This window comes from Zingiber officinale, chromosome 4B, assembly GCF_018446385.1.
Source record: "Zingiber officinale cultivar Zhangliang chromosome 4B, Zo_v1.1, whole genome shotgun sequence".
NCBI classification, from domain to species: domain Eukaryota; kingdom Viridiplantae; phylum Streptophyta; class Magnoliopsida; order Zingiberales; family Zingiberaceae; genus Zingiber; species Zingiber officinale.
Genome location: NC_055993.1, coordinates 122,689,036 through 122,711,405, shown reverse-complemented (window position 1 = coordinate 122,711,405; position 22,370 = coordinate 122,689,036). Strand labels below are relative to the sequence as shown.

Sequence of the window (22,370 nt, the reverse complement as noted above, 5' to 3'; positions counted from 1 at the left end):
TTTTAAAAAAAAGACTGTTTACCTCAGATTAATCAGGCAAAATCCAAACACCTAATTATTATACAAAATAAAATAAAATTTTAAAATGGAAACTTACAAAATGATGTACATAATTTCATAATTAACACACTGGACAAGTCCAAGAGACAGTGGGCAGTGGCATTAAGAACACTTTCATCAAACAACTCATATTAACACCATTCTCATCAGCAAACAAGTTTTCAAATTTTAAACACAAATTTTCAATATTTCCAGCTTGAAAAAAAGAATGAAAGAGAGAATTATATAACACAAACTGTTGATGTAATCTTCTTATTATGCTTTAGTCATAGCAATCTCTCGGGCAGTCAGTAAATTCGCAACTCCAATCAAGCTATTCAAGTAGAAGATTTTAGCCTGCTGCACCTGCATGAGTACTGTGGGATCGGACCCTCATCGCCAATGACCCAAGGATGCTCTGATACGGAATGCAAAGTGAGACGGGCTTTAGGATCTGTGAGACGAAAAGGAAGAATTAGGAGTTGTGAGATAGTTTAGTAAGAAAGCATCAGACAAATGCTAACTAGATCAACCTTTGCATAGAAGGCCTTCGATTAAATTTTGCAGTTGTGGATCTATACCATCGGGAATAATTATGGGGTTGTTGACAATCTACATCAAGAGCTAGATTTTTACAGTTGGGGATGTCAATTGAAGCAAGTTAAGCAAATCATTCGGGAGTAGTTCGTGCACACCTTATCGTATGTGTCCTGAAGAGTATCCCCTAGAAAAGGATACCGGCCGAAGACCATGCAATATAAGGTAACCCCTACAGCCCATGTATCGGCAGCCTTACCGTGGTAGGTTACATCTGTGTGGAATTAGAGATGCGATGAAGTATAAATTCCATGTGGGGTATCGTTTGAAAATGATACTGTCATTGTTACCTAGACAGCATTCGGGTGCAGTGAAAACAGGAGTTCCAGGTGATCTTCGGAGCATATCATTATCGTCCTGCAGTTCATCCGGGCTCGTATCAAATGGGGTAAATATTAATGTAAGCACAGCGATTTGAGTTAATGGGTGCCAAAAAGTACCTCAAAAACTTGGCTAACGCTGAAGTCTCCAATCTTTACGTTGTTGCTTTTGGTCACCAAAAGATTATCAGGTTTAATATCTCCATGGATGACATTCTGTGATTCAGAGTATCAACAGTATCAAAATTAAATGACCAAGAAAATGGAATCAATATCCCCCAAACACACACAAAAAAGACTTTCCCATCCTTTCATGACGTATTTCTGTTAGACGAATTAATCTATCAAGTAATGCATGAAGTGGCATCATAAGAACAACTATACCAAACCTTTGAACTGTACGTTATTCTTTGGATTGAATTCATTAGACGAAACAAAGCCATCGAACTAAATACTGCTAACTTAGCACAAAAGGCTATACAAGCAAGATTCTAAATCTTGATCCAGTAACCTATGACCTTCACCTAGTACAAAACCTCCATTTGCAAAAACTAAAATTCAACTTTTTTTTCTATCTTCCAACATAATGGATAGCCGACCCCACCTAGTGGGATAAGACTTGATTGTTGTTATCATCGTCTTCCAACATTATGGATCATAGCTTCACTTAGATAAAGATGATTGGTAAGACATCATTCGAACATAGAACAGAATAATATTCCGCAAAAACAAGATATCTTTTAGGAACCATGATCAGATGAGTAAATTTTGGCCTAAGTTTAATATCACGTGATGAGTTTAATAAAATTGTCAAAGAAAGCTGTCATGTTCCTGACCCCTTAACCTTTTAACTACTTGTAAGCATAAAATGCATTATTCAAAGATAGAATTTATTTATTTTTTTGAAATAGAAAGAACACTAAGATTTTTGTAGGCTGGCAGATGTACAAAATGATTGCACAGTCAAAATGCAAACGTGTCTTATTACAAGTTTTGAGAGCAATAATTCTCAGTTTAGACATCTTACATGAGAATGAAGATGCATCAGACCAGCAACTATGTCTCGCAGGTATCTTCTAGTTGTGCTTTCTCCTAAGCAATCAGCCGCTCCAGAACCCTCAAAAATCCACTTACCTTCAACATATTCTAGTACTGTGAAAGAGTAGATGACAGATAGGAAAAGTCATAATTCATGAAGGAGCCTAAATAAGTAGAAGTAACAACAACCAAATAATAGTTGAAAGAGGATACCCATGTAGAAGTTGTCTGTGTTTGGATCATCAATGACCTCGATGAGATTAACTATATTGGGATGATCCAACATTTTCATGATTGCTACCTGCAGAATAAGCTGTATTGCTAAACAATAGACAACAAATAAAAAGATGTAACTGAGAATAAAAAAGGCCACTATCTGGTTGGTTTTAATTAATGCCTTTACTTTTAGGACATGGTAGTTAAGCAAACAACCAGTTGACTTAGAAAAGCCACTGAAAGTTTAGTGCTCTTTTAAGTTTTTGGTTTAACCATCAAAGGCCAAAAACCCAATACATGCATCTCTATAGTTTGATCAAGCTAACAAATAACAGAAAGAACAGTGCGTCTAGAATTAGAAACATTCTGAGAGAATCACACTAACCTCCCGAAGAACATCATTCATTGCAGTTTCATAAGGGGCCACATGCAACTTTAACAAATGTGATTTGTGGAAGATCTGCAATATTGACCTAAGCTTAGGTATACAGGGAATTCAATAAGAAATGACAGAATCGCTGATATTTATCAGAAATCAGCATGCTTAATTAATGCTGATTTTCCATGGAAAATCTGAAAATCATTAGTACAAAACTGAATGACAAATGATGGAAACATGGATCTTTAAGCTTTCCTCATCAACCCTACATAGAGTAATCTATGGCATAGTTTCATAAAGCGTGGAACAGAGATCAGAAGCAAAAATGTCAACACTTGGAAAGGTTCAGAACATATGAAAAAATGTGATTTTCAGCCAAGATAGCTAAAGCCTCAGATAACTCAAAACCTTGGAGTATCTTAGTTAAGGCACAAATGCATACTCAGGATAAGACACCACTTTTAAATAGAATGTTACCGAATATGAAATGCTGGGCATTGTATCTATGACCTAGTTAAATTTCTCTGTATTCTAGAAGAGCATGTCCTGAGTCCTGTAACTCTATAATGAGATAAGGATTTCTATTTTCAACAGACAATGCAGCATTTTCCAAAAGGTAATGAACTAGTCATCATAATTTTAAAAGAATTCTGACCTCCAATACCCAATTGAAAGGATTGATAATTACAATTATGGTACCTTGATTGCATATTGCTTCCCATCCTCAGTGCTTCTATATAATACCTGCTTGTTTGCAAAACATTTCTTCGCACTTAAGATCAATTAGCTAAGATACATTTAACAGAATGTCAAGCTTACCACTTTGCCATAACTACCAGAACCAATCTTACATTGCCGAACATACTCGTTGATCATCTTGTCTCCATTATCATCCTAAAGTGCAATAAAGCAAAATAATGTTCAGAGTGCTTGCAAGACAAGGAAACATTAAAAAAAAAAAAAAAAAAAAAAAAAGAAGGTGGAGGTTAGTTGCCATCTTTAATCAGAATCATAGAAGGTTCAGGTTAAATTTTGTTGTCCTAGATATTTGCAGTTAGTGACCTATTTGAATTCATGTAATTCGATAACCTTTTACCAACAATAGCATTGTAACACCAGATCAACTTTTACCCATGGGATTTGGAAGGATTATGATAATGGAAGTGGACTAAATAAGAAAATGTGTCCTACTTCAAGTCCTTCAAGGAGGGAAACAAATTATAGCTGTCAGTATACTGAAGCAAAGTTTTAAGTAGCAATACTTCCCTAATACGCAACTAAAGTTTGTTTCCTATAAAGGTGGAGAGGAATCATGTAAAGGATGTTGGTAGACATATATCAACATGAACAAGCTCATTATTACTCTGGGTAACGTTGAGAAACCTATATAGACAGACAAACTTTAAAGCCAAAATTACATTTACGGTCGTCGATTTAACTCTTAAGACCTCCAAAGATAGTAAGTTTAAGGTCAGCATGAAGAACCAAGGAGTAACTCATAAGAAGGGAAGAGGGGGGTGGGGTGGGGAAGCTAAGAAATAGAAAAGCTTGTTTGAAAGGAACAATCATCCCTTCCATATCATCATAAAATCTAAATTTTACCTCTGAAAGAATAACCCTCCTAGTTTCCTTAACTGGAACTTCCCTGCATATCAATCCATTATGAAATCTCCATAAGAGAATTTCTTCAGAACGTTTAACAAAATGCTGTGAACCACAGTCACTGTCGGAATGATTGTTCCCATTGTCTCTGTTGTAAAATATACCATCAGGATCATCCATGTCCTGTGGCAAAAGGAAATCTTGGAACGGACCACCAGAGCGTTTGAGAGGGATAAGGGATCTCTGTGGCTTTCTCAAAAATCCAAAGCAACCACAGCAACCCATATCTATTAGGTCAGAAATTGAGAAGTTATTCCAAGAGATGCAGAACTAATGAAAGTAAAGAACATAGACAATGGTGGAAAAGACGATAATATGACAACTACCAACCTAAGATAGCTCAATGGAAGATTATGATAGATACAATTTTATAGTTCCCTTAGCATCAAAGAGTTGAATCTACTCTTCAATAAACTAAGGTATTTTATGCAACAGATAGTAAACAAAAACCTTTTCAAGCTTCAAACTAGAAGGTAAAACTGCACATATTTCATCAACTAGGCAACCACAAGCAAAGTAAATAATCTGCTCAAGCCAGGTATCCTACCAAAAACAAGGGTGTGCTGTTTCCAGTAATTCTTGAACACCTATCTAGGTAAAATTTCCATTTTGCCATTTAAAAACCTTAAAAGAATAGCCTTAAATATTTCATTCCATATTTCACCTTCAGAAGAACTAAGATACACCTTCCATAAGCAATTGTAAAGGGTTAAAGAATGTATCTTTCTCACAATAGACATATTAAATTACATTACAGGAATTAAAATGAATACATTCATAACGATGACACTTTTTAATATTTTTCCATCAACTCAATTAATCAGTGCATTAATAGGGATATGACTAAAAATAAGGTACAAAAAAAGCAAAAAAGTCATGAACATTCATGTTTAGATTACCCATAAAGTCAAAAAATCTTAATCAGTAGTAGATCTTCCAAGATACGAAACATCTAGAGTTCCAGCCACAGCTTGGCTTAAATGAGAATTGACTCATCAAGTTGTTACATTGAACCACCAACCCAAATTTCTAGTGGTTCATTCAGCTATCTACGAATCTCCTGTATTAGCCCACAAATATCATGGAGAACCAAATAAGAATGTCACAATCTCCCTCACTAAAAGGTTTGATATTCCCATCAAGATCCAAATTGCAACTCCAATCATAATCATCTCTACTTGATGGCAAGTTAAGCCTAGTGGTGGTTTCACTATCACACAAGATGTCTTTTCCAAATATCTTACCATTCTTAGATTATCACTCTAATAACAAAACGTCACAACAAACTTCAAACAAGAGAGTTAATTTGCTAAAATTGTAAGACTCGACCACCAGTAAAAATGCCTAAGCCCAAGTTAATTCTAAATTGTAATTCATTAATCTAATCCTATAAATTCCTATTAGCCCAGAACTCTCAAGGTGGGAATATACTAGGATAATTCTGTTTGTAATGTGGAAGACTTCTTATAATATGAGAAACATCACTTCTTTTGAGCTTTAAAATTGTTCGCTAGACATCAATGAAAAATGCATGCATGATGATACTACAAAAGTGTAGGAAGAGATCCATCCAATATCATCATACCATTTTTGATTATTTGTGTATATAGCTCAGACTTCTATATTGCAATCAAGTAACAATAAGATCTGAATATGAATCAGAAAAAAGGAACTACTTCCAATGAAAAACCTACACAGTTATGACTTAAATGACAAGGTTGCAAGTTAAATAACTTACCTCTCTGCATGATCAACTGCATATATTGATCTACCTAAATACCACTGTCAAGAATCACCATATTGCATTATTTTAGGAGCAGAAACCATTGATGAAGAACGGTCAATGCAATTTATGGTCAATACTTGTAGCATTGAGAATTACTTGTAACACTCCTATCAGCAAAGTAATCTAAGAAAAACACAAATTAAAAATAATGTGAGCAAAAGAGAAGCAAAAAAAAAAACAAAAGGAAGGCCGGCAAATGCCAAACTGAATACATACATGTGCTTATTCCTATTCACAGTAATGATTATATATATAAATAGGGAACACTATGCATGTTGAACACATTCAATGGAAGCATTCACATATTACAGAACCTAGAAGCAACCACCAGTACAACCAAGAATATCCTATACAGGCTAATAATATACTTATGAGAAGACTTATAAGTGAATTGCCATGATATAAAAATTAAGATAGTAGGAATCAAACACATCTCTTTGCCTTTAACTACTCAATATTCGAGAAAATTGTAATCAACAAAAGAATCAAAGGAACTTTTACAAGAATCGCCATGTTAGAACTTGCTGATACATTCCCAACTATAGAACCTAAATCAAATATAATGCAATAAAGCAACTAACTGAGACATCTAAATTCATCTCTAAAGTACTAAAAATATCTTCCTTTGGACACACTATATTTTTCAAGAAAGCCACACTGATCCTTATTTCCGAAGAAACTCTTCTAATGCTCAGTCTTGTGAAAGAGAAAATCTAAAAAAATTCCTTCATGCACATAAGCATGGAAAATGCTGAAATCTATACAACACACCAAAAATGGCAAGAGCATTCTATACCAATTGCTTGAAGATGATGACAGATCGCTGACTTTTAACATAAAATCAATGAAGAGTCCAAGGAGAAAATGGTTATAGCAGTGGGCAAACCATCTACTATAATATAATGACAGAGGAAGAGGCAAAGGAGGAAGCAGAGGAGTCATAGACACCCAACATAATGATTTACCACGAATAAGAATATCGGAAAATTTTGTCATTCACATATGGCCCTATGAAAATTTCAGCAATTTTTTATTTTTAATGTTCCTTTTCCAACTATAAAGCTTTTGCCAGTTTCAATTTCCTACCATTGCACAATGGTTAACTAATCGGAATAGAACAAAAAATGAGATGATCAGATCGTGCAATAAAAAGAAATCACATACATTCCAATCAATTTAGATGAAAATTCAGCATGTTGAATGACCGTACACATTGATTGATGTTTTCTTGCGTGAAGGCTAAAAAATGGAGCTTTTATAACTGATTAGAAAGCAGAAAGGAAAAATATTTCCATAGACCAAAGCAAATCTACACGTATACTCTATGCAGAAACAAGGAACAGAACCATAATCCAGATCAGGTAACAACCGAGCAATCCACTAAAAGCGCACAATTTTAGAAACAAACAAACCAATGGAAGAAGGATGACCTAGACCGACTCTGCTGATTGTGCAGATGGATACAAGAGAAGGGAGAGGGAGGGCATAGAAGAGCCGGCATAAGAAGAAGCGAGCAAGGATGGCCGGAGACGGAAAATTAGGTTCGTGGGGGGCGTCGGTTCCTAGCAACGAAAAGGTGACAGGGGGAAGGTGAGCGAGGAGGATGGGGAAAACGAGAAGTGCCAGGGAGAGGGCGGTTGCAGAGAGGAGGAGACAGAGGACGAGAGGAGGGAGCATATATGCAAACTGACCTTGGAGACAGAGGCGACGGCAGGCGGTGGTCGGTGGCAGGCGCCGGCCGAGGAGATTCTGGCTATGGGGAAGAGGAAATCCTAGAGAGAGACGGAGAGAGAGAGAGATGAACGATGGGCCGTTGAGTAGACTCGCGTTGGGTTCAAAATGCTCAACCGGTTCAATCTGGCACATCATTAGGACACGCGCAGGCCCATGAACCGACCCGGTCCACTATGAGAATTTCATTAGCAGTAGAAATTTAGGAAAAACTTAAAAGGATGCCGCTAATTAAGATTTTCATTAAAAGAATTCTTCTATATTTAAAGAGTTAAATCAGCACTTTAAAATATTTCTCATCTGAAAAATATCTATTATAATATAATTAAATTATAATATTTTCCTTTTAATTCAATTTAATTATAATTATTATGTATTAAATATATTTATATAAAAATATTTTTTATTAACTTAAATATTATTCATTTTGGACTTAGGTCTTCGTGGCTTTACTTTTAAATTCTCCCCAAAACATCTCCAATGAAAATATCATCCATCATTTTAACCCATAATCTTTATCAAATCTTTTCAATGTATGATTTAGATTGAACCCCAACAAAAGAGAAGTCGCTAATCAATTCTCGAAGTAAATCCACAACAGGACAGAAAATTGAAAATCATAAAAGATCCCAATCTTCTTCCGAAACATCAATACACAACCTGCTCATCCTCTGATTATCTGGTGAAAACAAAATATTACAGGAGCATACTCAGTTTATTTGGCATTTCCACTGCACACATTGCTTCTACAGCTGAAGCTTACAAACCTGAAGTATTTCATCACTCTGGAAAATGAAAATAGATAGGGAGTGCCTGATCGAATTGATCCAAATGCTGTACCTATGCTATAGGGTAGGAAAACAAAAGTATTCCATCATTCTCTGAATCAAGCAGCTTACGAGCCTGAAGCTTGCGATAGATTGATCCATGACAACTGCAGTTCCAATTCCCCGCTCTCTACATTTTTGAGCCTGACAATAATGTCTTGTACCACTGTGCCATCTCTCCAAACAATAGCGCTCTCGTCGGCCAGGCAGTTGTGTCGGTTGGGTCTCACGGTGGTGATCACGGTGCCATTAGGGATGTTGGATAAGTTCAGCTTTGTTGCTTCTACAAATGAATGGATATCGATCTCTGCATCGCCCATTTTATCATCTCGGCTAAATAGGTCCTTGTCGAAAACTTGCTACAATAACACGTCAATGAGAATCAGCAATCTATCTGCTATGTATCCTATAAAGGAATGTCTAAATTTGAATTTAACTGGGTACAGTAGAAGTAACATTGTTACTTTACATTCATATCAGTGAGTCTATTATGTAGAAAATATGCTTCTCCTATAGACAAAGGAAGAAATATCAAGTTAAAAATAACTATTTATTTGGTTCAGGTAAAGTGATATTGAATTGATATAGTAGTTTAGGCATCACAAGGGAAAGCTTCTTATAGATATTCACCATCCCTATTGTCTAAGAGAGAACAATTTGAAGCCAACTACTTATTTGGTCGACGGGAAGTAATATCAAGTCATTAAGTAGTTTAAGTATCACAAGGGCAAGCTTCATTGTAGATACTTACAAGCTTAAGTGGATGAATAGGATCCGAGACCGTGAGAGTCAGATCTTCGTTCCAAACTGGATTAACATTGTTCTTCTTCACACTTGTCTTCAATTTCTGGAAATAAAGTGAATAAACAAACGATCAATGGCAAAAAATGAAAGAAATATTTCATCAATTATACAATGCAACACCCATAATGCAACCCAAAGAAGATTGCTGTGTAACTTTCTTCTTTCTCCACCAACGATCGTAAGGTTACTAACTGTACATACACTCATGAACTAGTAGTACAAGGCAAAACTGTTCTGTCTCACATATAGGAAATTCTGTCAAAATGAAGGTTTTGAGAAACAATTTCTTGAACATCATGCAACAGTGTGTCCATGTGACAAATGACCATCTCATAGGAAACTGTTCTGTCTCACATATAGGAAATTCTGTCAAAATGAAGGTTTTGAGAAACAATTTCTTCAACATCATGCAATAGTGTGTCCATGTGACAAATGACCATCTTATAGGAAGAATCTTTTCGATTGGTGCTCAACAGCATATATAACTGAAAGTGCCAAATCTACTAACTAAATTAAATTGCACGCCAAAACAGGTAGAAGTCATTCATTAATTTCATGATCGTCAGAAGAGTAATATGTTTCCTTTAAGGAATAGAGGTTCAGCCTAAAATGAAATATGGAGGTGTAAAGATACAAAACGAAAGAATGAATTACATCAGCCAAGCATCTGTTCTGTCCCTAAATCTCTCTCCATAAAGCCATGACAGTATGGAAGAAGCTAGTTCATATACCACAAGTAGTTCCTTCAAGTGCTAGAATATTCCTACAAGTCAAAACACACACAAACCTAAAAAATTACTAGATGCAGTCTGCTCTTTCCTGCACACCCTCTTCCCATCCCATCATTCGATGAGCAACTTTGAATTGGGAAGAAATGGAAAAGTCCTAAGCTAAAGTGATGATCCTCCTGAAATCCAACATCTAGAGAATAGGTGATCACCATGTTCAAAGGAAGAAGTACAAAATGTGGCGTATGGGATCCAGTGAAATAATCTTTCGAGGAAAAAAAACACATTTAGTTAGAAGCCTGCTTGCCAAGAGGAGCCAGTGGAAGACTTCCAGTTCAAAAGGACATCTTAACTTACAGTGCTTTTCATTCAACAGCTATCCAAAACATTTGTCCATTCCAATGAAGCATATATGTCGAGTAGTTATGATTTCAGTCCTACCACATACAGTAATGGTTTTATTAGTTAACTATCAAGTATCAATGCGAGGATGATGATGTGAAGGGTTTCACCGGCCATAAAAGAGATGCATGAGTTGAAAGATTTATTTGAAAATTAACAAATTTGATGAATCGGAGTAAGTGTTACTTAGATGGATGGGAGAAATAACTAAAAGAGCGTGAACTAAAAGGAAGAGTCTGAATTCTAAGTCTATTTTTTGAGCCCAATGTAGGGGCATTTGTTCCATCAAAATTCATCAAAAACAGTATACTATTCCAACAAACCAAACATATCAAACAGAAGTATAAGATATTCAGAAGATTTTGAAGAATGTATAAATCTAAGTTGGATGTGGGTTGTCGTGTTTGATACGTATTGAGAAGACCAGATTGCATATAATTTAAGCAAAAGAATTAGGCATCCTAGAAGTAGGGATGACAATGGGTTAGAATCTGCTAGTTTGGGCATTTTTCGAACATGTATCCACTTAAATATCTGCTACCCAAACTCATTAAAATACATACTCTAGATGATAAATAGGTTCCCAACTTAAATGAGCAAAATATGCAGATACATCATACATGCATGTGTCAATGGCTACTTTTAATTTTAAACAATCCTAATCACACCCGAACCATTGTTAAGCATAATACGAGTTGGGTACCCACAAATACTCGATTATAGGGTACCTATTGCCACAAGTACTTTAGAATCTAAATTACTTTATGGAAGCAGTAAAAATACTTGGTTTAGTGTATAACTGTTTGATAAGACCAAAATGCAGATTCTTGTGAAGAAATAAGATGAAACATAAGTCATAGACCCTGATTCAAACAAACACATTATCATAAATATGGTCTGAGAAGATTTGCTAAAGGTTCAAAGCAGGGCCAACCCTGAGGCATGTCATCGGGGGCGACGGCCTAGGGCCCCTGATTTTTAGGGGCCCCAAATTTGACATGCATATACAATATATATTATATATAATTAGATTGTTTTAATAAAAACCCAACAAATATATTTTATTAGATTATTTTAATAAAGGTTCAAAAATATATATATTGTTGGATTGTTTTAATAAAGGTAAAAAAATATTTTATTGGATTATTTTATTAAAGGTCCAAAAATATATATATTGTTGGATTGTTTTAATAAAGGTAAAAAAAAATATTTTTCATTAAAAAAATCTAAAGAAAGAAAAAAATAAGAAATGTAAACGATTCTTTTTTTCCTTTCCAAGATTGTATTTCATGTACAACTCTTTCTTCATTAATTTGTTTATAGAAGTCGGAATACTCTGAAGAGTAAAGTTTGAATCATGAACGCTAATTTCTTCCCTTCTTCTCTTTTGTATTTCTTCTAATTAAATAAAAAAAGTCTATTCTCCAATATAAATTTTAGTTTCATCAATATATAAACTTACGTAAGTTATCTACTTATCTATATTTTTTCTTATTGTCAATATTCAATATTAATTTTTAATATTGTATTGGAGTCCAATATTTTATGATTTTTCTTGCAGATGTGAAAGAGTTAAAATAAATCATCCCAGTTTTAATCACTATAAAATAGATTATGTTGATTGCTTCAAGCACAAACCAAGCTTTATTGCTCTTTCACTATTATTTTCACTGCTTGTGTTTGTTTCATTGCTAGCTTTGTTGCTTGCTTGTGTTTGTTTCATTGCTAGCTTTGTTGCTAGTTTTGTGTGTTTTATTTTTACATTTGAAATTTGTAGTACAAACATGTTTCCAAAGAAATATCAATTTCGGAGTTAGAAAAAAAAAGAGTGGAACAACTTATTAAAACTAACAAAGGTGTTTTTCATAAGTTTTTTAAAGATGGCTCTTCAATTGAAGATTCAATTGATGAATTACAAGAAGAAAGTCAAGAAGAACTAAATGATCATGCAACAAATGAGCAACAATTGAGTAATCGAGAAGAACTAAATGATCATGCAATCAATGAGTAGGAAGAATTGAGAGAAAACGATGATCATAATCATGCAACGAGTGAGCACGAAGAATTGAGAGAAAATGATGATAATGATTTGAATATAAATGACTTGACAATTTTATGCATCGAAAATTAGGTATTAGAAAAGCTTGATTTTAAAGATCTTATTGTTGATTTTGCTTCTCAAAATGCTAAAGATTTAGATTTTTTCAATGATTATTTTATACTCTTTTTTTTGTATTTGTAGGTATTGCACTTTTTTGAGAAACTTGGGAAACATACACTTTTTAAAGAATCTTGAGAAATATATTTTATATGGAGTTTATCATATTTTAAATGAAATATATTGATTTTTAAGTTTTCTATTAAACTCTATTCAAATTGTACGTTAGTAAAAAAAATTCCTATAGAGGACCATTTTCTCTTGTCGCCAAGGGCCCCTAAAAGTCAGGGCCGACCCTGGTTCAAAGGCATAAAGCTAACACATATAAGAGACAAAGTAAGACATTTCTTAGGGTTAATTACCCAACAAAAACATTCATAAACTATTTCAATAAACAATTTTTTTTTTAAAAAAAAACATCTTAAAGAAATTGTGTTTCTATGATTACAATCTCTGTTGATGTTTCAACAACAATTCATTTCAGGAAGTATATGCTCAATATTTGCAGCCAAATAGGGAAACAAGGATAGAAACTCGCTATACTGATCTTCCAACGTGATTAAGGCGTTTGATTAGTGATGATAAGCTATGCGCCTAGAAGTATAACGATGAGGATTGCAACGAAAAAAAAGATAGAGAGAGATATATATATATATATATCATTTTGCACACGAAATCGATGAATGAAGCTGAGAAGAGATTGATCTGGCAAGTTTGAGCGGCTGTGACCTGGCCTCCCATACGGACGATGACGTAGGGGTCGCTTCCGGTGGCGTCTCGGTAGGCGAGGTTGACGCCCTTCGCCACCCGCAGCTTGATGAGCCCCAGCAGATGCTCCATGGATCCTCCACAGCGACAGCGAGAGAAGAGGAGGATGAGTCAACAGGGGAGGTCCATTTCGCTGGGTTTATTTATCCATCGGATAATTGTTCCGGTTTGACTAATTTAAACCGAGTGAACAAACCCAAACTGTTGACCTCCAACATGTGATTAGACTGAACCCGGTCAAAGATGCACGCACACGGTCTATCTCGCGTGGTTTATTTATTCAACCATCGGACAATTATTCCGGTTTGTTTAATCTAAACCGAGTTTGACCTGTCGTATTGCTCGAGACTTGAAGAATATTATATGAGAGAACAAAACCGATTGGACCGGAAAAATTGAAAGCTCACCAAAACCGTTGACCTCCAACAAGGGATTAGATTGGATCCGGTCTAGGATTAAGACACATCTACAATCTTATTCAACAAACCAAATCAAATCAAACCAAATCAATTTTTTATACTAATTAAATATTATTGCTATTTTTTTATTTAATAGTTTTTTTATTAATTTATATTTATTTTTTATTAGCAATTTCAAACTGAACACCAAATATACATAAAAAATTATCAATTTAATTTATATTTAGGCTGATCAAATCATCAAAACTACCCTTATATTGATTGTTTTTTCAAAAATACTCTCTAGAGTTTGAATCATGTTAAAATGTATTATAAAAAATAATTTATCATTAAAATATATCTACCTAAAATATTAAGGAGTATTTGGATTTTAACAAACTTTAAGGGCATTTAAGATATCTAATAAGGCTATTTTTAAAATAATGTAAATTTCATTCTCTAATCGACATAGAACAAAATTTTGACCGACATAGAACCAAATTTTGACCCATGATAAATTTTACTGCAGAGTAAATAACAAACAACTGCTTAGTTCATGGTCATCGAAGCTATTAGCCACTGCCTTATAGCATGGAGTTACATTTTCAAGATCACTTAAGTTCTAGAGTTCAGCAAGAGCTACATACATAAATAACAATTAGCAAACCTAGTTCTCGATGCGATGGGATGTCAATCATCAACTGTCGAAGTGAGTCCATGACAGGACAGATAACTGAAGATCGTAAAAGATCCTAATCTTCTTCTGAAAGATCGATACACAACCTGCTCATCCTCTGATTTTCAGGTGAAAACAAAACAATTAGAGGAACATACTCAAAGGTTTATTTGACATTTCCACTGAACACATTGCTTCTACGACTGGAGCTAACAAGTCAACAATGAAAATAGATAGCGGATGCTTGTCGAATTGATTCAAACGTTGTACTTGGGGTAGCAAAACAAAAGTATTTCATCATTCACAGAATCAAGCAGCTTACGACCCTGAAGCTTGGGATAGATTGATCCACGACAACTGCAGTTCCAATTCGCCACTCTCTACATTTTTTAGCCTGACAATAATGTCTTGAACAACTGTGCCATCTTTCCAAACAATGGTACTCTCGTCGGCCAAGCAGTTGTGTCGGTTGGGCTTCACGGTGGTGATCACAGTGCCATTAGGGATGTTGGATAAGTTCAACTTTGTTGCCTCTACAAATGAAAGGATATCGATCTCCGCATCGCCCATTTTGTCATCTTGGCTAAATGTGTCCTTGTCGAAAATTTGCTACAAGAACACGCCAATGAGAATCAGCAATCTATCTGGCTATATATCCTATAAAGGAATATCCAAGTACATTGTTACTTTAGATTCGTGACAGTGAGTTTATTACATAGAAAATATGCCTCTCCTCTAGACAAAAGAAGAAATAGTAAGTTAAAACTAACTATTTATTTGGTACAAGGAAAGTCATATCGAATTGATTTAGTAGTTTAGGCATCACAAGGGCAAGCCTCTTATAGATACTTACAATCCCTAATGACTTGAGAACAATTTGAAGCCCACTACTTATTTGGTCAGTGAAAAGTAATATCAAATCATTAAATAGTTTAGGAATCACAAGGGTAAGCTTCTTAGTAGATACTTACAAGCTTAAGTAGTTGAATAGGATCCGAGACAGCAAGAGTCAGATCTTCGTTCCAAACTGGATTAACATCATTCTTTTTTACACTTGTCTTCAATTTCTGGAAATAAAGTAAATAAACAAAACGATCAATGGCAAAAAAAATTAAAGAAATATTTCACTAATTATACAACGCAACACCCAGGATACAACCCAAAGAAGATTGCTATGTAACTTTCTTTTTTCTCCGTCGACGATCATAAGATTGCTAACTGTACACTCATAAACAACCTAGTTTAGAAGAATTTGTATTTACCAATAATTGTGTATCTGAACTAGTACAAGGCGAAACTGTTCTATCTAACATATAGGAAATTCAGTCAAAATGAAGGTTTCGAGAAACAATTTCTTCAAAATCAAGCAATAGTGTGTCCATCTGACAGATGACCATCTTATAGGAAGAATCTTTTCAATTGGTGCTCAACGGCATATATAACCGGAAGTGCCAAATCAACTAACTAAATTAACTTACATGCCAAAGCAGGAAGAAGTCATTCATTAATTTCATGATCATCAAAAGAATAAAGTGTTTCTTTAAGGAATAGAGGTGTAGCCTAAAATGAAATATGGAGATGGAAAGATACAAAATGAAAGGATGAATTACATCAAGCAAGTGTCTGTTCTGTCCCTAGATCTCTCTCCATAAAGCTATGGCAGTATGCAAGAAGCTAGCTCATACCACAAGTAGTTCCTTCAAATGATAGCATATTCCTACAAGCCTAAACTCACACAAACCTATAAAACCACTAGATGTAGTCTGCTCTTTCCTTCATACCCTCTTCCCATCCCATCATTCGATGAGAAACTTTGAACTGGGAAGATTTTGAAAAGTCCTAAGCTAAAGTGATGATCCTCCCACTGAAATCCAACAGCTAGAGAATAGTTGATCACCATGTTCAAAGAAAGAAGTACAAGATGTGGCATACGTGATCCAATGAAATGATCTTTTGAGGAAAAAAAAACAGCAATCATACTAAAGATTGGGACTGAATTCCCAATTCCTAGAGTTGCAGCGATCTGGACCAACTGCTCTCGGGAGACTGCATCAATTGCTTTAACAACCTACACAAGATTGACAAAACAGTTCAAATTGAAAGCTAGTGTACTAATAGATGATACAATGAGAAAAAATGTATTCAAAATGATATCAGCATCTTCAAACACAACAAATAAATTTAATAGATATAAGTATTGTATCTATTTAGAGTGGAAGGTGGAAGGCGTAGAGGAAGATCAACGAAAATATTAGTAAAGTGAATTTAATTATTAATGAATTAGTTGATTTCAATATTACTAGTGATAATGGCTGTCAATGTAGAGCTAAGATTCATACATCTGATCTGAAATAGTTGGATAAACACAACTTGATGGCATGGACAATCACATGAATGTTAAAACAAGCTTCACCAATTAAAAGTAGAGAAGTATAGCATTCAAGAAACCTAGGAAGCCAACATATTAGCAAGGAGCAATGATCTAAAACAATACTACTCGAGACATAAGTATGGTCGTCATATATTTGACTCGAAAAGATGCTTTGAGTAACATGGATTGATTAGTTTCAGTGAAGTCTACCTCATCTAGAATGAACTCTCTGAAGAAATTGCCTTTATCGGATAGCAAAAATATAAGAGCAGCCCTTGTTTTGACAGGCTGTGCTGGTTGAGACACAGCCGATGGAAATATTGGTACAAGGAAACCTGATTGATCCTGCAAAGAACCAAGACCTGCCATATTTCCATTTAGGTTCTCACCACCACCACTTTTTGCAGCGCTGATGAAATTCTCGAAGGCTTGCATGACATCGATGAATCTCTCTGCATTGAAGACTCCACGTTTACCATATATCATATATCGCAGTGCCTTCTTTAACCTTGGCGACTCATCTGTTAAAAGTCTCTGCTCCAATAAAAATGAAAAACAAATTTAATAAGCTGAACTCTCCACAGTTGTATTAAACAACAAAATTAAATCACAAAAGAATGTCGTTCAGGAAGCACAGATTCAACCTATCACCAGATATTGCCATATAGAAAGTAATGCCGAAATAGATAGACAAGATTATATACCTGAGCTAGATATGGATATGCTTCATCTACAATTGCAAAATCCGGATTTCCAACCAGGGCAATCCCTTCTAGTACTCCAATTGCTCTAATAATTAGAGCAAAATATGGTGGTATTCTGAAAGGGTAATCAAAAGTAATTTGAGCCAAATCTGATGCAAATTCCTGAAAGTTAAAGTTTTTTGCACCCCCTCCTTCAAGGGCCTGATCAAAAACTTTGGCAAGCACTGGCAAGATTGGCTCCAAATTGACCCCCTCAGGAATGAAATCAAGCTTTACGAAGTCTTTGACGATTTCATCATAGTCACGATGAATCAGATGTGCTATTGCTTCAATTATACCATACTTCTGGTCATCAGTCAACCTTGTCACAAGGCCTGATAGACCAAAGTCAATGTATCAATTTTTCCCAATTATGGGAAAGGATATTAAAAACAAATCTAAAGCAGGTCCAACTGAAAAAAAAAGGCTAAGAAAAGATGCAGATGACCGCAAAACCAAGTGAATGTGATAGATCAGAACAAAATTGAAACCCCAAAGATTTGGAGTCATCGATATCATAACTCTCAATGTGTTTGTATCCCTAGAACATGTGCTTATCAATAAACCTAATGATTATGTTTCTTATACTAGTCATAAGGAAGTTACTATACCAATGATATATGGTACAAGAATATCTACAAAACTTCCAATCTAGAATAGAAGATTACCAAAGTCAAGTATAGCCAACTTCCCATCCGATGTACGAATCATATTCCCAGGATGAGGATCAGCATGAAAGAAGCCAGTATCAAGCAACTGCCGATCAACATAGCCGTTTATCAATTAAATGCATAACCTATTGAACCATCTATCATATCTCAAACTATCATACCAGCCATAAACTAACCTGCTTTAGGTAGCAAATAACTCCAACACTAACCAGTTCTCCAACATCAGTCTCAGTACTTTGAGATAGTTTTTCTCCTTCAATCCATTGGGTAGTAAGTACCTTCCTCGACGTGTATTTATGGTGAGTCTTTGGTATGACCACCTGAAAAACTAAAAGCATTAAGATCAACTAACCACGTGTTGATTGAGCAATTTGTTGGCAACTGGTAAAAATTTAAAAATACATTTTTTTAGTAATAATTAAGGCATTAGAAAGCACTGCTTCTGTAAGAAAGAATTGAGCAAAAGTATTTCAGACCAACAAACTGAAAAATATTCATCAGTGACGGTATAAATGTTTAAACAAGAGGCTTGGCACCAACAAAAAATAACAAATATAATAAAGATACTATAAATATCTTCTTGAGGCAAATGTCAGAACTTCCACATTATAATCTTTGCACAGATTGGGCTTCTAGGCAGGTCCCAGCCCTACCAGTGGGAGACTGAATACAATGAATGAAGAAATGAAATATGACATGGAAAGATAGGTATGAAGGGACTGCTCCTTCTTTTGCAATAGTACATTGATGAAAGTGAAAAAAAAAAACTAAGATGGAGAAAATAATTTTGGAGCTAAATATGAATTCATATTTTTGTGCAGGGGATTCTTCACGCAACTCAATTAAGTAAATGCAACAAGGTACCTGAGGAAGATCTTCCTTCATCATTTCAGCAAAGCGAGTACCATTTTCTCCCTCATTCACATAATCAAGCTCTTCAAAGAAGCGAGCGGCCCATTCATCAACCAAACCAACAACATCAAGAGAAACCTGAAGGTTAAAAGAAAAGGTAAATACAGTATAATTTCCATGTTTAAATGGAAGCAACCTGAATAGCCACCTAGTTACCTGAGGAAATCTTCGCAAAAACAATCCCAATTTGCGTATAATGAAGAGATCTACAGTAACAGTTTCCAAAACAAAAGGCCTTTGTACTTTGACAGCCACCAAATCGCCAGTTTCTTTCAAACGGCCCTTGTATACTTGCCCCAATGATGCTGCATAATCCCATTACCATATGATAGTTCAATACCATATGTGAAAATGAAGATAAAAGAAAAAGGGTATTGCTACAAAAATTCTTCTCTAGAAAGACAGGAAATTTTGAAAGGGAAACAAAAAAAAATCAAAGCTTTGCATTACCAGCAGCAATTGGAGATGAAGTCAGTTCAGAGTAGATGTTATACCAAGGCTGGCCAAGTTCTTCTTCGATTAGTGCCATTGCTACATCATCAGGAAATGAAGGAACCTGAAATGTCAACAAGAAATATTAGTTTTAGAAAGTCGAGTAAAAAAAATAAAGATATCCAATTATCCATATAAAGGTATCATGAAATATTGGAACAGCTTCGGAAAACAATATTACCGTGAAAACCACAATGTATACCATATAGTTCAAAATGCTCTTGGGAAATAAAACATAAAGTAATTATACAAACTGAGAAGAAAAATGCTATTGAAATATATATGTGTAAATTTTATAACATCTACTGGTACAGATACTAAGCACAAGGTGTCAATGTTCTGGTCCATGATATTTATGAAAGCCAGAATGAATATAACTACATTACCTTATCACATAGCTTTTGCAGCTCAGTCATTGCAGCAGGAGATAATATATCTGGTCGAATACTCAAAGCTTGCCCAAGTTTTATATAAGCTGGGCCTAAAGATGTCACTATTTCTCTTAATTCAATAGCTCGAGCAACCTCATTCTGACAAGGGAAAAAAACATGAAATGTTTCAGAAACAAACAGTTGATTCAAAAATGGTGCTTTCTGTGCAAGTACTGAAAACATGCACCAAGGAAGTCAAATGAAACGTTTAGATTTGTCAATGGCTTTACCTCTTTGATTTTCTTGTTAATCAAATCTGAAGCTATGTGAGACAGAAAACCACCGGCCACAGATAGAAGCTGCACGATGCGTGTGGCAACTGCTCTAGGGCGCTTGCCCCAGTAGGACGATATAATGTCGGGATCATACACAAGTGGCAATGCTTCACCATTGGTTACATCTGGTACCTAAACAAATAAAACAATAGCTGTTAAAATAATTTCACTGCCATCTCAGTATCTTAAAGAATATAGTTTGATGTTTTTGTCAAGAAGTCCACATGTCTTGACTAAAAGAGAAGTAACAACTTGAGGGTCATTCCTTAAGGATGAAATTGGACTATCCTTGGAGATTAAACAACTTGAAAAAGTACTTCTTTTCTTTTTCTATGGACAATTATAGTCAGAAGAATAAGAAGAAAATGTCAGAAAGGCAGTTTATGGTGAAATTCTACACCATATATCACTTCTATCAGTGCATAGAAATCATAATTTGTTGCTGGTCCAAGGTATCTACAAATCACACACATCTACGATGACCAGAATCACTTGTATCTTGATACTTTTATCAAATTGTATCCCTCCGTTGAGCTCTAAGCAAGCCTACCTCACTCCTAATTTCAAATCAATCATCATCATTGATGTTCACAAAAGAAGACCGAACTAAGGCAAATCTCAAAGTGTCGGCCATAGAAAACGCACCTCAACTAATTGAAGCCTGATGTTCTCGTCAGCAAACTGCACATCGGTGAGATTTTGACCTCGGAGTCCTCTCATCAGAGTGGCCAATTGCTCGTCCTCCTCCATTTGCTTCCTCACCTTTTTGATCTCCTCCGATACGTTGCCGAACCTCTACCAATCCCCATCAAAAAACCACAGCCAATCCTCAATCTCCGTGATGTAAAATTAATAAACACAAAAAGTTGAAATCATCTTACATTCGAGGCGACGCCACTGACTGAACCGAGCGAGACGGAACTGGAAGGAGTAGAAGACGAAGAGGAAGGCTTCGTAGCCACGGCGAAGACTCCGAAACGGGGAAGCCCAGATTTGAGATGAACCGGTCGATGTTGGCAGGTCCTCCGATGCGGAAAGGCCGCCGACGACGACGGTAAGCAGCGGAAGGGATCGATCCCGCAACCGGAGAGTTGAATCGACACCTCCATCTGAGAAATCCAAGCTCTCTCTCTCGATCTCTCTCGGAGAAGACAACGTCGGCGGTGCTTCCACCGCAAAGCTAAAGCATCGGTTCGTGCTAACGCAATGGAGCAAGTGCTGAAGCAATACTTTGTCCCGCCGGAACACTTACACTATAACCGCTCCGACCAAAAAGGGCGCTTTTTAAATTTCTATTGTTTACTTCGAGTTGAAGAAGGGAAAAAGAAAAGAATTTCATCGACGGCGGTCATGCCAAAACCGTGTGAGGTGGTCGCGTCATGTAAGGTTGTCCACGTTGATTGCATAGGGCCGCATAGGCTTATAGTGAGTAAGGATGTAAATAAATCAAACGGCTCACGAGTTATTCGGAGTTCATTTCGATAAAAAATTCGTTCGAGTTCGTTTGTTTATCTTATCGAATCGAGCTCGAGCTCGATTTCGAGCTCGACAGTTTTATCGAGCCGAGCTCGAGCTTAAGGATATTCGGCTCATGAGCTCGTGAGCATGTTCATTTATAGGCTCGTGAGTAAAAAACGAGCCTTAAACCGAGCCAAAAATAAGCTCTAAAACGAATTTTAAAATGAACTTTAAATGAGCAAAAAACGAACTCTAAAACGAGTCCAAAATGAACTCTAAACGAGCCCGAAAACGAGTTAGACTCGTTAACTTTGATAATCGAACTAATAACAAGCCAAGTTCGAACTATTCATGAGCTTGATAATTTTAAAACGAACCGAGCTCGAGCCTTGTGATAAAAGCTCGATTCGAGCTCGAGACGAGCTCGAGCCCGAATATAACTTAAACGAGCCGAGCTCAAGCCTAATACTATTTGGCTCGGTTCAGCT

The 22,370-nt window shown here is 35.7% G+C and overlaps 4 protein-coding genes across 5 annotated transcripts; all 4 read right to left on the bottom strand.

Annotated features, from left to right (window-relative positions):
* Positions 1 to 286: 286 nt before the first annotated feature.
* On the bottom strand, positions 287 to 7,859 carry LOC121976357 (serine/threonine-protein kinase GRIK2-like). 2 transcript variants are annotated; one of them, XM_042528487.1, is made up of 13 exons: positions 7,729 to 7,859; positions 5,990 to 6,160; positions 4,192 to 4,478; positions 3,409 to 3,483; positions 3,289 to 3,333; positions 2,596 to 2,670; positions 2,208 to 2,295; positions 1,984 to 2,108; positions 1,077 to 1,172; positions 927 to 993; positions 735 to 850; positions 573 to 651; positions 287 to 493 (listed from the first exon to the last, which is right to left on the bottom strand). In XM_042528487.1, the coding sequence occupies exons 2-13, from the start codon at positions 6,009 to 6,011 to the stop codon at positions 378 to 380; spliced, it is 1,191 nt and encodes a 396-aa protein (XP_042384421.1). In that variant the 5' UTR covers positions 6,012 to 6,160; positions 7,729 to 7,859; the 3' UTR covers positions 287 to 377. The 2 variants fall into 2 exon arrangements, with proteins under 2 accessions (XP_042384421.1, XP_042384422.1); XM_042528488.1 differs by lacking the exon at positions 287 to 493 and having other exon boundaries at positions 578 to 663.
* Positions 7,860 to 8,378: 519 nt separating this feature from the next.
* LOC121976356 (protein C2-DOMAIN ABA-RELATED 4-like) lies at positions 8,379 to 13,601 on the bottom strand. Its single transcript, XM_042528486.1, has 3 exons — positions 13,417 to 13,601; positions 9,347 to 9,442; positions 8,379 to 8,954 (listed from the first exon to the last, which is right to left on the bottom strand). The coding sequence occupies exons 1-3, from the start codon at positions 13,525 to 13,527 to the stop codon at positions 8,664 to 8,666; spliced, it is 498 nt and encodes a 165-aa protein (XP_042384420.1). The 5' UTR covers positions 13,528 to 13,601; the 3' UTR covers positions 8,379 to 8,663.
* A 743-nt stretch (positions 13,602 to 14,344) lies between these two features.
* Positions 14,345 to 15,644, bottom strand: LOC121976355 (protein C2-DOMAIN ABA-RELATED 5-like; the record flags this gene model as incomplete). The annotated part of the gene is made up of 2 exons (XM_042528485.1): positions 14,345 to 15,138; positions 15,501 to 15,644. Coding segments are annotated over 2 exons (435 nt in total), but the record flags the coding sequence as incomplete, so codon positions are not given.
* Positions 15,645 to 16,270: 626 nt separating this feature from the next.
* On the bottom strand, positions 16,271 to 21,680 carry LOC121978626 (uncharacterized protein sll0005-like). The gene is made up of 12 exons (XM_042530947.1): positions 21,306 to 21,680; positions 21,070 to 21,219; positions 20,380 to 20,556; positions 20,105 to 20,248; positions 19,677 to 19,782; positions 19,383 to 19,531; positions 19,179 to 19,304; positions 18,491 to 18,634; positions 18,312 to 18,399; positions 17,605 to 17,978; positions 17,111 to 17,434; positions 16,271 to 16,597 (listed from the first exon to the last, which is right to left on the bottom strand). Exons 1-12 carry the CDS (start codon positions 21,531 to 21,533, stop codon positions 16,271 to 16,273), a joined length of 2,337 nt encoding a protein of 778 aa, XP_042386881.1. The 5' UTR covers positions 21,534 to 21,680.
* Positions 21,681 to 22,370: the final 690 nt, after the last annotated feature.

Bases quoted from the DNA above. Each gene is read 5' to 3' on its own strand.
- LOC121976357 (XM_042528487.1), bottom strand. From the start codon at position 6,011: ATGCAGTTGATCATGCAGAGAG. The intron at 3,484-4,191 runs GTAAAATTTAGA...ATTGCACTTTAG, and splicing joins GGAGGGTTATTCTTTCAGAG to GATGATAATGGAGACAAGAT. The intron at 1,173-1,983 runs GTAAGATGTCTA...TCTGAATCACAG, and splicing joins TGATGCATCTTCATTCTCAT to AATGTCATCCATGGAGATAT.
- LOC121978626 (XM_042530947.1), bottom strand. From the start codon at position 21,533: ATGGAGGTGTCGATTCAACTCTCCGGTTGCGGGATCGATCCCTTCCGC. The intron at 21,220-21,305 runs GTAAGATGATTT...GGGGATTGGTAG, and splicing joins TCAGTGGCGTCGCCTCGAAT to AGGTTCGGCAACGTATCGGA. The intron at 19,305-19,382 runs GTAACTAGGTGG...TTTAACCTTCAG, and splicing joins TTTTGCGAAGATTTCCTCAG to GTTTCTCTTGATGTTGTTGG.
- LOC121976356 (XM_042528486.1), bottom strand. From the start codon at position 13,527: ATGGAGCATCTGCTGGGGCTCATCAAGCTGCGGGTGGCGAAGGGCGTC. The intron at 9,443-13,416 runs GTCACAGCCGCT...CTTTATTTCCAG, and splicing joins TCGTCCGTATGGGAGGCCAG to AAATTGAAGACAAGTGTGAA. The intron at 8,955-9,346 runs GTAAGTATCTAC...GTGTTATTGTAG, and splicing joins CTATTCATCCACTTAAGCTT to CAAGTTTTCGACAAGGACCT.